A 17,308-nucleotide genomic window follows, 5' to 3' on the forward strand; every position below is an offset into this window, starting at 1 on the left:
TGCTCGGGATAGAGGAAGAGGAAGAGGCATCTAAATACGAGAAGTTGCTTTTATCGACGGCCTCTGCAATAATTAAAAGGAACATTGCACAACTATGGGGTTCGGAAACAACGCCGCAGTACGAACAATGGGTGACGGACGTCAACATATGCATTGCAATGGAAAGGAGAGTATATACAGCCAGGGGATGTCCGAGGAAAGCAGATAAGATTTGGAACAAATGGGAGGAAGCCCAATGACTGCACCAACCTGAACAATGGATGGTGGGGCACAATGTGCAATGTGCAAAAGTACTCCAATCTGGCATATAGCGTGAGAAATAACGGACACTGCAAGACCCTTTTTCTTTTTCTTCCTTTTTCTTCTGTCTCTTGTTTTCTTTCTCGTTTTCTTTTCACCTGACCAGGGACTGTTCCACTGGTCATACAGGTTGCATGTTTACATGAAGAATGTATGTTTTATGATGTTAAATCGGAAAATACAATAAAATGTGTTATCAAAAAAAAAGAAAGAGAAGCATAATCCGTGCCTCCGGTCTTGACATAGAATTTAGCCATCAGTCCCCTCCCTTTGTTACAGATACTGCAGTATGTGTCAGAGCCCTGTTGAGGAAATAGTACAGTGACAGTACAGTGCCATTCATTTGTAATGTAGCAATGCCATGTGTTATTTTTTCATGGCATATGTAAGCCTGCTGTATCTAAAGTACCCAAAGACATTTTTAGTCTGCTATGGTGTACTCCACATAAGTCTCTGAATTCCTGATTATTTTGGTTTGAAACACTATACCAGTTAAATGTTGAAACAAACATGTTTTTAATTGCAAAAAATGGACTGTAAATGGTTTGGGATGAAACAATACCACAATCAATGCTTTCCTTCGATGTTCTCATTGCTAAACTCAACAATATCGGTTTCTTTACTTTCCAGGTGTCTGAGTAAAGTATACCTTTCATCACTGTCCATAAAAGAAGATGTGGCAGTGCCACTGCTTGATGGGGCTGTCTCTGATATTTTCAAAGGAATGAGTGTGTAGGTAAATCTGTCGGGTTCTGTGCTTAATGTTTTGATCTGCGTTTGCTCATGTGGTACACTCAATCTGTGGATCCTCTTCTCGTCATCCAAGTTGTCTTGTTGTTGGGCTTCATCTGGGTGAGCTTGTGCTTGTCGTCCAACTTCTGATGTATTATCCAAATTGCAGTCCACTGGCTGTAAAACCGGCGGTGTCGTCACTGTGACCGCTTTTGAATTAAATGGTCTCTCTGGTGCCCCACGCCCTGTCTGAGGGTAGGTGGTGGAGATCACATTGCTGTGAATGCTGGCACGTGGGTCCTCGCTTGAAGTTAATACCACCAAAGGAGGATCCAAAGGCTTGGGTTCATTTACACTGGACTGCTGACTAGTTGATGTTTCAGATTTACGAGATTCTTCAATGGTTGACAAGTCTGCCCGAGGGGTTGGAGGTTTTAGATTTCGATCTGCTTGATCATGTCTCTTTAAAACAAACTGACTGTTTCTGATAAACCCATCGTTATAACTTGCAATGTATCCCCTATCCCCTGTTGGAAAAAATACATTTGAAAGGTCACTGTCTTGTCTGCTTAATGTCCTTCTGGGAGTGGCATCAGAGTGCTCGTGAGCACTCAGAAAGCGCTTCACTCTTCTAAGGGCTGAAGGCTGTCGTCTTGGTTTCTCATCATCCCAAATCCAATCATCCCCTCGTAGAAATGCAGAGTCAGGTAACCTGTAAAGATAACAATGTAACATTTTAATACCCATCTAGTATTGTTTGTGTTAATCTTACAATTAGCTGAAGTATTTAAAGTAGTAGATAAAAAAAAAACCTAGGGTATATAAAAAAAACTCGGAAGAGGTACACAAGACACATTGCTGAGGACAACTGAAATATCCAGAGGTTGCAATGTACGTAGAAAACCACTATGCTTTCAGAAGATAAACATGACCTCAAGCAGAACGCCAAAGTTTATGAAAAGAACATTTGACAGCTGCTCAAGAGTATCTTGCCAAAAGATAATTCACTTGAAAAACATTGAAATTACTATTTAGCGTTGTGAACATGCTTAAATCACCCACAGCCTTAAATAGTTAGATAGTACTGTACTGAACACTTTGTGAGATTATCACAAACTTTTCCCCACACAAAGGTTCCTAATATTTGTAGAAACATTATATTAATAGCATTTGATACCAATGGATATGGTCCCTGGTTTGGATGAGCACAATTTTTAAATACATCTAGCAGAGATTCACCAATTATGAATTCCAAAGTTAAGAAAATAACGTTTTACCATAGTATTAATTTCCTGCCCTTGCGACCTCTGCCCACTCAAAATAGGCTAATCAATCGTTCTCTGCTCTCCTTTGATGGAAAATACTAATCACATTCTTAATTGCTCGCTTTTTATAGGTATGGTCAAAACTGAGTTCAAGCATACAGAAAGGAAACCCTCCCTAGACTCCACTCATCTAGTGATTTATTTGTCTATTTCCCTGCCTTCTAGTCTTGACTAAACTATCGGAAAATGCAGGCACCCACCAAATGCAAGCTCATATGTAATTATCACCATCCTTGATTAATTTTAGGTGGACCTCTGTGCAGGCATGGGCACTAAGGTAGTAATAACTTCCTTGCTTCATGCTATCAGGAGGATGGCAGATGATGGTGTTGCTAGACATGTCAACAGGCTAAGACACTGTTCATCACATCATCCAGCTGAGCCACTTGCTTCGCTATGGCTTTGCTAATGTTTGTCTAAAATGGCTACAACAATTATTTTCAGACGCACCCAAATGTTTCCCGGGGCTCACTTAAATACAGTAGCTCCCTAACCAACTGTTGGGGGGCACTGGCCTCTGCTTTATTCCCAATTCATACTCAGTAACTTCAACCTCTTCGAGTGCTTCCCCACTTTCATGGCACACAATCTCACACTTATGGTGATGATGCTTAAACTTTGCTTAGACTAAGACACTGGCGCTTTCGCGCATAATTCTGCACTGTGCATGACCCAGGTGAGAAAATGGATGAACCCAAAGCACCTAATGTTCAGTGCTACAAAAATGTAGCTACTGTTCGGTGGTAAACCCAAGACTATAGGGGACTCCTCTAAATGACCACCAGTATTACACTCCTCGCCCATCTGTGCACAATAGAGCGGTTCTTCTGGGCTACCAATTAACCAAAAATACAAATTCTCATTCAAACTTGTTTTGCTCAGTTGGAATCACTTACCAGTCCTATTCATTTTTTCACCTTCTGCCATGGAATAACACTCAGGACCACTTATTTAAAAGCTAGATCTTTCTCGGAGAGTCGGAAGCGGCTGTGCCTGTGTATGCGATTCCCGGCGGCAGTGTGGCTTGACTCTGTGACCCCTGGGTCCCTTTCTCTAAACTTTCAGTACCGCTGGGCTCGAGACGCGAGACGCTGAACGCTGCTGAAACCCCAGCTGGAAGCTGGCCTCCGACAGCTGGTAATCGGACGGGCCACCCGAACTTGTGGCCTTTGCTACCGTGGGGGACCTTGGAAGCAACCTTCCTTTTGACCGGTGTGCCGGGCCCTGAATGCTGGGAGCTGCGACGGCTTCCTAGCCTTGGTTGCACAGAGGTACGGTGCTTTGGTCCTACTGCGGCTGTCCTATAGCGGCAGTACTAGGACGGCTTAAAGGGCTTATACAGCTATTAGGGGAAGCAAGCTGCACGTGAGGGACATTATTGTCTCGAGAGTGGACGCAGTCTGTGCAGACCGTGCTGCCAGCAGAGGCAAGGCCAGGAATCTTCTCACGTCAGTATACTGCCAGGTAACTTCTAGTACGACCCCCAATTTTCAAAGCAACAGTGCTTAAACTTGGTGGATTGTGTGCTATTGCCGTTGTTATTGTTGTTATTGTTGCGGGACTGTACTCAATTCACTGAGTAAATGTGAACGCCATCGGCGTAACCAACGTGCAAAGAAGCGTTTCTTCCTCTACTCTTTCTTTTCATCGAGCCCCGGCGCCGGGACAGTAATTTCGAGCCAGTAACTCTAGTCAGCTGGTCGTCAAGAAATCTGTCTCCGTGCACGGGGGCTAACATTAGATCTGGACGGAGGTCCGCGTCTCACAGCCCTTGTCAGGGCGGATTAACTGTTGTGGATGGATAAAGTCACGGATTGAAGGGAAGGGAGAAGAGGGAGGAGAGAGATTTGAGGAGTCTCTTGCAGAGGAGAAACAAGAGGGCATATATGGCTGTGAACTAGCATCCGGTTGGAAGGACCATGAAGCTGTGCAGCAATTCGCTTCAGGATGACCCTAGAGCCCCAGAATGGGAAAAGCCTAAAACGGCTAGTAGCCCCCTATCCCGTGGCTCGGAGGGGCCACTGGAAGCTATTGGGAAGAACCTACTACCTGGAGTGGAAAATCAGCAGGTCCAAGAGCAAGTACATGCAGACCCTTCCCTCTCCCCCCTCTCCACACCGATAAGACCCGGTGGAGGGCAGGAAGTCGTACTCACATTGGCAGACAATTGGAAAAAAGGCCTAGAATTTACAATCACTACAACCAAAATACAGAAGAAAATAGATGAGCACTTTAGAGAAAAAAGACTGTTGTAAGAAAATGAGGTGCACAGAAATAAGGATGCATTGCTAAGCCCTATCATAAGACTCGATGGGAACAATGAGCTTGCTAGATCTCCATTGGATTTGGACACTAGTGACCACAAGCTGAGCAAGTTGGATCTTTCTGGCACAGGAAAAAATCAAGGGCCGGCTGGTCTTGTGCAGGAAGACGCACCATTAGAGCTATCAATAGCCTCAAACCTTAGGGACCCCCAGGTTAAAACAGCTGAAGAGAAGGTCCAGGCAAATGGTAACACATTGAGTGCACTCAGTTATGTGTCGAACTCATTAGTTTCTGTCTTCGAACTCCTGAAGGGCAAAGTACAACTTCAATCTGGCTCTCTATTGGAATTGACGAAGGAGGTAGCTGCATTTGATGGGTCAATAGTGGGCTGTTGCAATGTCATCAACACAAGGGTGCTGCCAAAACTGCAGGAGCTGAAGCTTTAATCAGTCAAACAAAGGCTTGGACATTTCAGCGATTCAAAGATCTTTGGCAACCAAAAACAAATTGGAAGAGACAGACAGGGCATTAAACCAAGCCCTATTGGCCCAACTCCAATCTCTAAACCAAAAACAATTGGTGTCCGATCTGAGTGAACCAAAAGAGGTGGATAACCTAGAGATGGATGACACCCCTCGGTATTGGAGGAGTTTCGGAAGCTGGCAAATGTGGGCGTGGGTTTCCAAGATGAGGACATAGTTGAAATTCTCCCTTCAGCTAACTCCACAGGCCAGATGGAAACTCAAAGAGTGAAGGAAAAAGAAGTATGCCCCCAAAAGGTGGGAAAAAAAGTGCGAAAAAGGGAAGCCAGAAGTTTGAAAAGACTTAAAGAAAAGGTGGTCCAAAAAAAACGGGAATAAAAGTCAAAGAACCAAATGTAAGCAAAATACAAGAACTCAGACACCAACTCCTTCTAGAAGAAATTAGTTAACTCACAACCATCGGTGGCAGAGGAGGACCAAGAAATAGTTGAACTCGACTCATCGCACAGCCTACAGGAAAAAAGGGGGGGAGAAAGGAAGAAAAATGATCTTGAAAGGGCCTCCCAGTATGTTACAGAAGGCGCAAGGAAAATTAGCTCTAAAAAAAATGAGGTAAAGTTCAGCGTGACATCAAGAGGCTCTCAAACAGAGAAAATGACGAACAAACAGGAAACGGCCTCAGTATTGTCAAATGTGAAGAAAGGTCTCAAAATAGCTTCTATTTTTCTCAAGGCCAGATCGAAATTGGGTTAAAGCCACCCCTAGGTAAGGTGGTGACTATTGAAGATCCAAAAGCAAACTTAAAGATTGCCCCAATTTTTCTGAAAAAAGTTTCTGCTCAAACCCAGAATAAAATCACATCACAGATGGTGGGAATAAAACTGGGCGAAGGCAGATTTAAGAGCCTGGGAGACTCAGACTCCGCCACAAAAATACCAAGAATGTTGGAAGAAAATGTGATCCCAGCCCCTGCAATCCCTCTGCCATTGGAACAAACGCCTCGGCACGGTGGTGAAAATACCAATACGGTATCCCATCATTTGGTTATCACTAACTGTAAAAAATCAAGCAAAATTCTTAAATCTTGGGATCATACTTTCAATCCTAAAAAAAGTACTGAGTCTGTTTCTCATTAACAGCAAAGATATAGAATCAGTAAGATTCCCAGACCCTAACAATCTATTGTTGGCAGAAGTGGGCTGTGCCTCCAGGGAGGTGTTTTACGGCAATTGGTGAAGCAAAGCTGGACTTGAAGACACTGGACTTATTAGTCTTAAGACTCCAACCAGAGGCCATGCAGCTGATGAGCCCGGAAGTAGGGAAGAATATGCAACATCTAGATGGGGCTGTTAAACACCAATCCCACACCGAGAAGTCTGCTGGTACCTGTGTACCATCAAGTGTCTCCAACAAGGACAATACCTTAGCCCTATTACCGAGCATTCTATCCGAGGTCTTTCAGAAGCTGGGCTTAGGTTCTCAACATCTTTGAAAATGAAGGACTAAAAGTCATCTGTTGGAATACACGGGGGCCAAACAACTGCATATAAAAGGCAATGAAGAATTATCTTTTTGAGGAGGGGGATGTCCTGATGTTGCAGGAGACTTGGCTGGTCAATCCAATAGCAGTAGAAGGGTACCTTATTAGAGTTCAAGGGGCGGTACAGAAAGCCAGACGGAGGCCTAGTGGGGGGCTAATCATCACCTTTAAAAACTCTATATTTAAGGATGTTGTTTCTGCTGAAGTGAACATACAAGGTTTACAATTATGCAAAGCAACATTCAGAAATAGGGGTTGTGACCAGGTGATTTTCTGCAATATCTATTGGAATCCCTCAAACACGGTGCTCCATGTATTTTTGGATGAGTTAGCCAAGGCTCTAGGAGACATGAAGTTAGCATTTCCAGAGGCTGACATAATCCTGGGGGGCGATTTGAATGCACAATGCATTGATCTCCTATGAAATCAAAGAACACCAATTGTGAAAAGAACCACTAAAAATGGTCAGCTGTGGGTTGATTGGTTAAATGATTGGGACTTGAAAATGTGAAACGGGAGTCTGCCAGGAGACATCCCGGCTAATCCAACTAGGATTCAGGGCACATCTGCCTCGATACTGGATTATCTCTTTCTGTCGGGTGGCCTTTTTGAACATAAAGTAAGTCTAAATATAAAAGATGGGGTTGGTAGCGATCATCTCAGGCTGGAACTCTTTTTTCCAGAAATAACATTGATAACTTTGCCACTTAATACTCAGAGGTTAGTAGCCAGGAAAGGCAAAGTTTGCCTACTTAAATATAAGGCTGGGGGAGCTAATCTGACTGAAAGGCTGTTAGCATTGCCATAAATTGTCCAAAAGGAGAACTGCTCACCCTTAGGCTTTATTACATTTATCTGGCAAACTTGTCCTCCGAAGCCTAACGGGGTGGGTGTAAACAAGTCCACCGGCACATCTATGATGAGGAAACTATGGCAAAGAAAAGAGACTTTAATAGGAGGTTGAAATTCATAAAAAAAGACTCCTTTCTCTCCAAGATTGAAAAAGAAGTGGAAATAAGAATGTTAAAAAACTCGCATAAACACTGGTCCATGGCACGAAATATAAAAAGGTTCCAACAGGACAGGGAGCACATCATAGAGGTTCTGGGCAAGAGGGATGCAAAGGGGTTTTGGAACACCATGCATGAGATGGAGTGGGATAAAACAACTCAACTTTTCAACTTGGTATCCGAGAGTGATTGGATCAGGTATTTAAACTCAGTCTTTGGAAAGCCAGAAAAAACAGTCTGTCACTACAATACTAAGGCTGCCTGATGTCTTGATTTCAATGCCTCGGATATCGAAGATTGTATTATAAAGGCCACCTCCTCGAAAGCGGCTGGCCCAAAACGGCCTGACCTATCAAGTACTGAAGGGAAATCGGGCTCTATGGGCCAAATTGCTTAATTTGCACTTTAGGGAAATACTGGCGAAAAAACAACTGCCGACATCATGGCGTACCGCTAGTTATCCCACTATTCAAGGGGGACGATAGGGAGGCTGCGAAATACTATTGCCCCATCGCCCTGCTGGATATTGAGAGCAAGATTTTTATGAAAATCCTGCTGGGGGAATTGGAAGCATGGGAAAAAAAGTTGGAATGCTGTCTAAGTGCCAAACAGGGTTCAGGTGGGGGCTCTCAACCACAGTGAATGGCATGGTACTAAACCTCTTGAGTGAAACAACACAGGCAAAGGGGGAGAACAATTGTATGGTACCTGGGTTGATTTCTCAAGGGCCTTCGACCAAGTGGACAGGGGCAGGCTTTGGTTGAAGCTAAGAGCAAAAGGCATTCCAGAGGGGCTCTTGGCGATGCTCATCAAATTCCATAAAGAAAACGACATCAGAGTGAGACTAGATGCAGAGGGCCACTTGTCAGAACCAGTGAGTGTAAACTGGGGGAGTGAGGCAGGGTTGTCTAGGGCCCCCCTATTTTTCAATCTGTACACAGCTGACATGGGGGACTTCCTAGTGCCTTTTGCGCTGGCCAGCCCATCCATAAATGGTAAGAAAATATACTGGCTCGCCTATGCCAATGACGTGGTGGTCCTGGACAAAACGGCCATTGGCCTGCAACGTCTACTCAATGGCATTCACAAATATGCTTTGGAAAATGGGCTTTCCCTAAATTCAAGCAAATCAAGGGTGCTGGTCTTCAGACAAAAGAACAAAAAAATTGTCTTCGCAAGGTGGTCAATGGGGGGGTGATCACAAGGGTGGAGGACCTGATCTACCTGGGGTATAAGATCTATGCCACTCCAGCAATTTGGAAGGTAGAGTCAGACCTTGATGGAAAAATAAAACCACTAGCAGCCCAGATGAAAAGAATTCTCTGGAAGTATGGTACATTTTCGATCATACCAGTCCTTAACTTCTACCAGGCCAAAGTCATCCATGTTCTGTTATATGGTCTCGAAGCCAAACATCAGCTATGGTATACATGTTGGCAAAAATGGGAAGGTCTTTTGTGGAAGTATGTCTTGGGTCTACCAATGAGCTTATCCATGGATAACCTTAGATTCGAACTGGGCCTTAGATCATTAAAATCTCAAGCAGGGTGGAAATTGATCATACTGCAACATCATATTACGATGACCCAAGATGACTCATATGCAGACATGAGAAAACACCTGGAGGCGGGCAGCTCTCAATATTTGGGCAGGCTAGACTTGCTGGTGAAGGAACAGCTTGGGAGCACGGACATAGACACAAAACTGTAGGAGGAAAACCCAACAAAGGCTAAAAAAAAGTGGGAGGAAATGGATTGGATCCAGACCCTTGAAAAAATAAGCTCAGGGCCTAATGCGAATCCTCTCCAAAGGTCGGAAAGAAAACTGGGCTTCCTCAGTAAATATCTAATTAAATTCCCAGATTGGAGACTGAGGAATACATTTCTGAGACAAAGATTAAACATATTACATACTGGGGAAATCCTAGCAAGAAAGAGGCCTGGGGGCCCGAGCCTTGAATTTGTGTCAGATTTGTGCTAAGCCAGAAAATCAATCCATCAAACATCTGATGATTGAGTGCGAGGGCACGAGAAGCTCAGACAACAGTTCTTCAGCAGGTTAATCTCTGAATCAACATACTGAGGGCATGACCACCTCTGGGAAAGCCTAATTGATGGTCAATCCCAACAAAAGACGATCGCTGTAGTTAAGATGCTGGAGGATTGCAAGCTAGAATTGTAAAATCTTGGCAAAAGGCTGCTTGAGGGTCTGGAACTTAATATGTTGCCTGCTGGGAATGTTAAATCTTGGACAATTGATCCTCTGTGGAAGTCTTTTCTCCTTCTGTTCAATCTTTGCTCTTGTCCTCTTTTCTCCTTCAATTATCACTGTTTTTTCTTCTGTTTTTCTTTTAAGAGATGAAGATTGAAAAAAAAATTGATCTATTTGTTTTGGATTTACTTCTTTTTAAGCTTTGGTTTTATTAATAGCTTAAATATTTTGTATGCGTGTGAAAGGTTACATTTGTAACCATATACAATAAAAAAAAAAAATAAAAAAAATAAAAGCTAAATCAGACCAATGTATTTCTGTTCATCCAGGATTGTGAGGCCTTAAATATTTAGCAATATTTGGAATTCAAGAGGATTTACACATCTAATTAACAATGCGAGCTCAAATCTCCATTGCCATGATATTATCATGTTGCAGGAGACTTGGTTAATGTCTATTCCATCTTGGGACAATTACGATGTTTTTCTGAACCCAGCTATTAAGGATATTGCAGTGAGACCAGTTTCAGGTTTACTAATTGCTGTTAAGCAAGGTATATTTACAAACCTACAATCATGGTATGTGCGAAATCCTTATGTACAGATGCTTAAAATTTTACAGAAATTATATACTACATGTACTGATAAATGTGTATTGGAATCCCTCTGTAATTTCTGACGCGATGTTTCTCGGAAGCATGAATGAGGCTCTGGATTTTATATCATTTGAAAAACAACCTATCACGTTAGTAATAGCTGGTGATTTGAACTTGCACTGTCTATCACCTGAGAAACAAAAAAATTCAATCAGATTAATGAAGTGGATAAACTTTGTAAATTCCAGAAATCTCTTCCTGCTGAACGGTTCCTGCTCGTCAGATCTCCCACCAAATCCAACTTGACATAGAGGAACTAGCACTGCTATTATAGATTATGTTTATGTGAATAATGAATGGCTGTATTTAATAGAAACTTTTCAGGTACAATATTCTAATGTAAGCGATCACAATCAACTGAATGCTGTTTGGGTTGATAACTGTGGAGAGAGGAAACAGAATGTATATAAAGATGGTACTGTTAACATTAACACCGCTCGTAATAGATTACTTTGGTCTGAAAAATCTCTTGAAGCATTCAAAGAATGTTATCGCTTGCAGATTAATAAACAAGAATTTGACTCTCAAGTCTCTTCTATCCCTTAGTCTGATCTTATGCAGCTGTTCCAACCAGACTCTATTAGGCACAAAATCAAAAAACGCCACATTAACATATATATAAGCATGACATTAGAATCATGAAATCGCAAGATTGATCAGAAAAAAGAGCCGTTTTAAAATTGCCCAAAGCCAGCCAATTTCCTGCTTTTAATCAAATTAAAACTAAATACAGGAATTGGTTGAGGAGTATGAAAGCCAAATTATATCAAAATGACGGGAGCAATATGTTAAAAATACTGGCCTCCAAAAATTCGGCTGAATCCTGGAGAATCATCAATCAGGCTACAGCAGGACATCAAATAGCTGTCCCGACAAATGATGTAAAAGAGGAAACTTGGATTAAATACTACTCCTCTATATACTCCGATTCTACCCTTGAACATCTTTGTCTGAATATTGAGAGAGATGACAAGATACACCTGAAGTTTGAGAGAGATGACATTCTTTATTTTATTCATAAGTCCAGTAGATCACGGGCTCCTGGTCCTGACGGATTATCAAACCAGGTTATGAAACAATCTCCTGAACTATGGGCAGAAATACTAGACATCATGTTTAAAAATATTCTCCATACACAACAAATTCCAATCTCCTGGAAGCATTCAATCACTATTCCAGTATACAAAAAAGGAGATCGAGCTAACCTGGCAAGTTACAGGCCAATATCCTTGCTTGATGCCCCTAGCAAAATATTCTGTCGCTTAATACTAAGAGATCTGAATGAATGGTCTAAATTAAATCTCGAGAGAGATCCCTTTCAGTCAGGTTTTGTACAGGGCCTTGGAACATTACCAAATTTGATTGCCATCAACTTATTGAAATCACAATATGCTACCTGTAAGCAACCACTTTATTTTGCATTTATTGATTTCCGCATGGCTTTCGATTCAATAGATAAAACCTTATTATTTGATAAACTGAAATCATTTGGCTGTCCTGCGTCCCTACTTGCTTTGATAAAACAACTTCACTCAGAGACATCAATGCCAGTTCGTCTCTCAATGATCGGTTATTTAACTGCGAAATTTAACACCTATTCAGGACTCAAACAAGGTTGTATAATGGCCTCTATTTTGTTTAACCTTTTTATTCTGGACATGGGAGCTGCCCTTGTAGATATTATTTCAGATGCTCCTAAACTTGGAATACAGCGCCTAGCTTGGTTACTTTATGCTGATGATTTAGTTTTGATATCCCAGACACCACGTGAACTCCAAAATCTTTTATCAGCATTAACAGCCTATGTCACTAAAAACAACTTGGTAGTGGACATAGAAAAATCACAGATTATGGTTTGTAAGAACTCGAAGAAACCACAGAGGCTTTCCCTGAAAAGAAGAACCCTGTGTGACAAACCCTTGGAAATAGTAAAAGAATACAAGTATTTAGGAATAATACTCCCGAATACTACAACAAATACTGTATTTCTTATTAATGTACAATCAAAATTAGTTTCCTTGACTTCCCAAGCACAAATCTTGATCCATAAATTTGGGAAATTTACATACAAACATCTACTCCTATTCTATGAGCAGAAGGTAATACCCATACTAACCTATGGTATCGAATCAATGCTATACTTTTCTGATAATGTATGGAATAAACTTGAGGCACGTTTTGGCGAAAAGTGTTATGCCTTCCTAATTTCACGCCGATGCCGATTATAAGATATGAACTGGGTATAATCTCCCTAGCCACTCGAGTCAAGTGGCGAATGTGCACCTTTTTTAGGAAATGCCTTATGAATCTTGAAACTAATAATATGTTGAGTGTGGTAGCCCGCCAATTAACTATATCCAAGTCTCACTTTCCAAATAGATGGCGCAATTTGGTTTTAAATATGTTAACCCAGGCAGACATTATCATCAAGCTTCTGGTAGAAAATCAAATTCGTGCCAACAGTACATTCTATCACTGGGACTGGATAACAAACAGAGAAATCTGTTTAAATTACAAGGATTTTGGGACCCACCCCTTTGGCCATAAAAAATTACGTTGCATCTCTTCCTATTTGTTGAAATGTCCATCTTCAACAATAAGGAAGAAATACTTACGCTTCAGACTCTATCAGTGGCCCACTAGAGATACACTTGTGAGAAGAAAAATCCTACCACTGAATATGAATTTCTGTAGATTTTGTATAAATCAAACAAAAAAGGAAACTTTACAACACGTTATAATATCTTGTCCGCAACTGAATGTACTTTGCGTAAAACACTTATCTAATAAGTTAAATCTTTTTCATGCAGCTGAGGATAATGAAATCTGGATCTTGCTTTTTCAAAGTCTTAAATTCTCTGTATGGAAATCAATAGTACAATTTTTAGATGAAGTATTTCCTGAAAAAAATGTTGTAACTTCTTAAACAGAAATATGTGTTTTATACTTTGTATTCTAGTCTGTATGTAATACTTAGACTAGTTATTGTGAATGAAAAACCATATAATTTTATGTTTTATATTTGTTTATGTGATTATATGGAAGTTTAATAAGTGTATTTGAAAACTTGATTCATCAGCTAAATAAAATAAAAAAATTACAAAAATATTTAGCAAAGAGATGAAAACATTGCTGACAGATTTCCACTCAAGGTTTCCAGAAAGTCTCCCCTACTGAATTTAAGGCACTCTGCCTAAAAGAAGCATTTCCATAATGTAGGCCTAGTTCCTGAATGAAAAATGTAAACATCACCAGCCAAGGCGCAATCTACAATCAGCTGATCAATCAGCGGTATTAATACCAAAGCCATGGTACAAGAAATGGTGCTGCTTGAACCCACATTTTTATACCATGTTTGTAATCTCAAATGTGAATTGACAACAAAATGCTTTATTCTATTTTGCATTTTCTTTCTTTATGTGCTACAGGCAATATTGCTAAAACTTTCAGAATCAGTCTTAACAAAGCTGTGGTAAAGGCGAAACACAAGCATGTGCTATAATGTTCTCATACATTTTCCTTTGTCTATTTTCATATTCAAAAAGTAGAAGTTATTTATTTTAAATCGGTGCACTGTTTCCTTAAGGCCTTTTTGCATACTATGTTATGTTATATATCATGGCCACATGGCCATTGGGCAGTTGTACATGTGCTTCTTCCAGGATCCACAACTATCACTTCCCTCCCAAGGGGACCAAACATTTCCATTTTATTCCATGAATGGTCCTTGTATGTCTGGAATATTACCCGATCATGAAAAGAGCATCCACAACAATGTATTACAGAAACCCTAATATCTTCACTGTATGCTGTGTATTAAGTTATATTGAAGTCTGAGGGGGTGGGTGCGTTCAGTCATGGAGGAAAGAGATTTATTAAGGAAGATGTGAGTACAATAAGAGAAAGCGGAACAGTAATTACTGATTCCCCTTACATTAGCCTGCGAAAGTGTGGTGCTAAGTGTGCAGTCTTTGCAGACCACGGCTGCCTCTAGTCTGTTGTTGCTGGCTGCTGTTTGTTTGGAGCCCTCCCCTCACTCACTTGGAGCTCTACCATAACTGCTTTTTTTGTGAAAGTGGCCGTGAATGTGTGGTGCTAAGTGTGCAGTCCTTGCAAGATCTGGCTGCCTCTGGTCTGTTGTTGCTGACTGCTGTTTGTTTGGAGCCCCTAACCTCACTCACTTGGAGCTCTACAATAGCTGTTTTTCCTGAGAAAGTGGCTGTGAAAGTGTGGTGCTAAGTGTGCAGTCCTTGCAAGATCTGGCTGCCTCTGGTCTGTTGTTGCTGACTGCTGTTTGTTTGGAGCCCCTAACCTCACTCACTTGGAGCTCCACAATAGCTGTTTTTCCTGAGAAAGTAGCTGTGAAAGTGTGGTGCTAAGTGTGCAGTCCACAGTCAGCTGTCAGGCTGTGCGGCTGGAGGAAAGTGCTTACGATCTACCTCCTTTCACCCCTTTTGCATTTCCGCGAGATATTGGGAGCCTGTGAGTACCCTTGATGTGATTTGGAACTGTGACCTGGATAAACTGTTTCAGGAAGCCTCTATATCTGCTTATTTGCTTTCCTGTGACTGCGGGCCTCTGCCCTTTGAGCTGGGAAGTAATTTGTGATAATAGTGAGAAGCGCTCAACAGAACTTGCTGCACTAAGGCTGGACTGCTGTTGTTGTTCTTTTTCCCAGTGACTGCGGGGCTCTGCCCTTTGAGCTGGGAAGTAATCTGTGATAATAGTTAGAAGTGCTCAACATAACTTGCTGCACTAAGGCTGGACTGCTGTTGTTGTTCTTTTTCCCAGTGACTGCAGGGCTTTGCCCTTTGAGCTGGGAGGTTCTGATGAAACGCTGCGGTCTTAATTCCAAAATCCTGGTGTTTGCGGGGGGAACCCTTTGAGCTAGGCTTTTATATCATCATGCCTTGTACGGGGTATCATTTCTTCACTCCCGACCCACGCGCTGGCTTGTTTGGCCTCTTCCACTATTCAAAGGTAAGCTACTCCTCTACCCTCCTTGAAGCGCTGTACGCCAGCATTTTTTTAAAACCGCCCACTCAAATGTGTGGGATTTTCATTGCCGGCCCCCATGGCAGACAGTGGACTATTAACAACTGCATTGGAAGAGGTGTTTGAAATCAGTGCAAATGACCCTTCTATTACATTCCCTTCAGATATTCCGGCTAACAATACTTGCCATGCTAAGTGCGCTTGCACTCAACGCACGTTAAACCTCCCTAAAAACCCTTCTTCTGCCTCCTTAATCACGGCTTCTTATCCACCTCAAAAAAAGGAATGCACTGATATTGTTTCGTCATCGCACTTGTTAACTGAGGAGTTGATTCAAATTGCTGTTCCCTTGCAGCGCCTTGGCTCACTATCTACAGAACAAGTGGCCAGGACTCTTACCTTACCCCCCCTTGACATCCTCTTCTGCTCCATCATTGGCTTCACTCCAACTTCCTTTGAGTGATAATGACTTTATGCCTGCAGCTGCCCGTTTGATTTTGCTAACCCTCCCGCCTGTTGTTAGCTCTGTGCTGGCTGGCAATGTACGCGTTAAAGGTCCCTTTGGTGCATTCCTACAACGCTGCTTCTAAATTGGAGGTTTCTTTTTCTGTTTCCTCTTCTGAATTCCTGTGTGTTTTCAAAGAACCTTTCACTAATGTCCAGTGAACTTCAACCTGTTACAGGCCGTAACATCAATGGGTTTTTATATATCCGGACCCTCCTTCTTCACCTGCTTTTTTCGATCTTGCGGACATGAGTATCTCGTCAGCAGCGATGTTCAACATTTTGGAATCACTTTTGACTGACCTAACTATTAAATGTGACTCCCTTGACTCTAACCTGGCTTCGCAAGCCTTGCTTTTTTCCAAATCTTTGGATATGATTGCTGGTTTGTCGCAGGTGCTTGCCAGGCATGACTCATCTTGGCTGAAGGCTCAGTCAATTATGACTGCTTTCTCCCTCCCCCCCACCATTGTTGTCTTCCTCAATTCCTTTTATTTCTTCGACACATGTTCCAGCTCGGCCTTTGTTGGCCCCTACTCCTCTGCAAGTGTTACTGGCACCTACTCTAAAGTGAGGTCCTTCGGAAAGTGGTCAGCCAAGCCATGATGTATGAACCATTATATCATTTTAAAAAGTGAAAGGCGAGGACTGCCACCCGTGGCACTGGCTCCACCTTAGCTCTGCTTGAGGATTCTAATGCCACATTGTTCTCCGTTTTTCACCCGCCTTTGGTTATGGACCATGACATTATGGCCCAGACAGAACTTTAATCTCTTCTAATTGTGTGCCCACTGAGACATGTACGGCACACCTTTTACTGATTGCAAGTGATCCCCCATCCTGCTATTAAACCTGTTGTTAAATCTTTGCCTTGCAGGACTGCTGTTGTTCCATAAGTCTCAACCTGTGCCTTCACTAATGGAGACGGCTCCTTGTATTTCAAAGGTATCTTTTGTCTCCACAAGTAATGGGGTGGGTAAATGCAATGCCAACCTCTCTTCCGAGACGGACCAGGGATCTTGCCTTGGTACCACACTCTTGCCTCTTCACAAGTCCCCTCTTGGGGGAGGCCAGCCTGTTCGAACTTTAGAACCTTCTGGACAGCACCAGGGGACTACCTTGGGGGGTTTAACCTCTCCACTTCCATCCAAGGCCCTTATGATCTGATGTCTCTTTGGAGAGGCCAAAGGTCAGATTTTAAAACGCAACTATCTGCTTGATTTATTTCATTGTGTCATACCACTCTGCTTCTTCCAGAGCAGTGACATTAAAATCGTGGATCTTTGCGA

General features: G+C 42.1%; 1 protein-coding gene across 2 annotated transcripts in view; it reads right to left on the minus strand.

Annotated features, from left to right (window-relative positions):
* Positions 1 to 797: 797 nt before the first annotated feature.
* Positions 798 to 17,308, minus strand: part of BEST3 (bestrophin 3) — a 469,126-nt gene continuing 452,615 nt past the window's right edge. For both annotated transcript variants that reach the window (XM_069628231.1, XM_069628232.1), the window contains one exon: positions 798 to 1,744. In XM_069628231.1, coding sequence (XP_069484332.1) covers positions 868 to 1,744 — 877 coding nt within the window. In that variant the 3' untranslated portion in view covers positions 798 to 867. The remainder of the gene's footprint in view (positions 1,745 to 17,308) is intronic.

The sequence above is a fragment of the Ambystoma mexicanum genome, chromosome 12 (genome assembly GCF_040938575.1).
Source record: "Ambystoma mexicanum isolate Mex_15411 chromosome 12, UKY_AmexF1_1, whole genome shotgun sequence".
NCBI classification, from domain to species: domain Eukaryota; kingdom Metazoa; phylum Chordata; class Amphibia; order Caudata; family Ambystomatidae; genus Ambystoma; species Ambystoma mexicanum.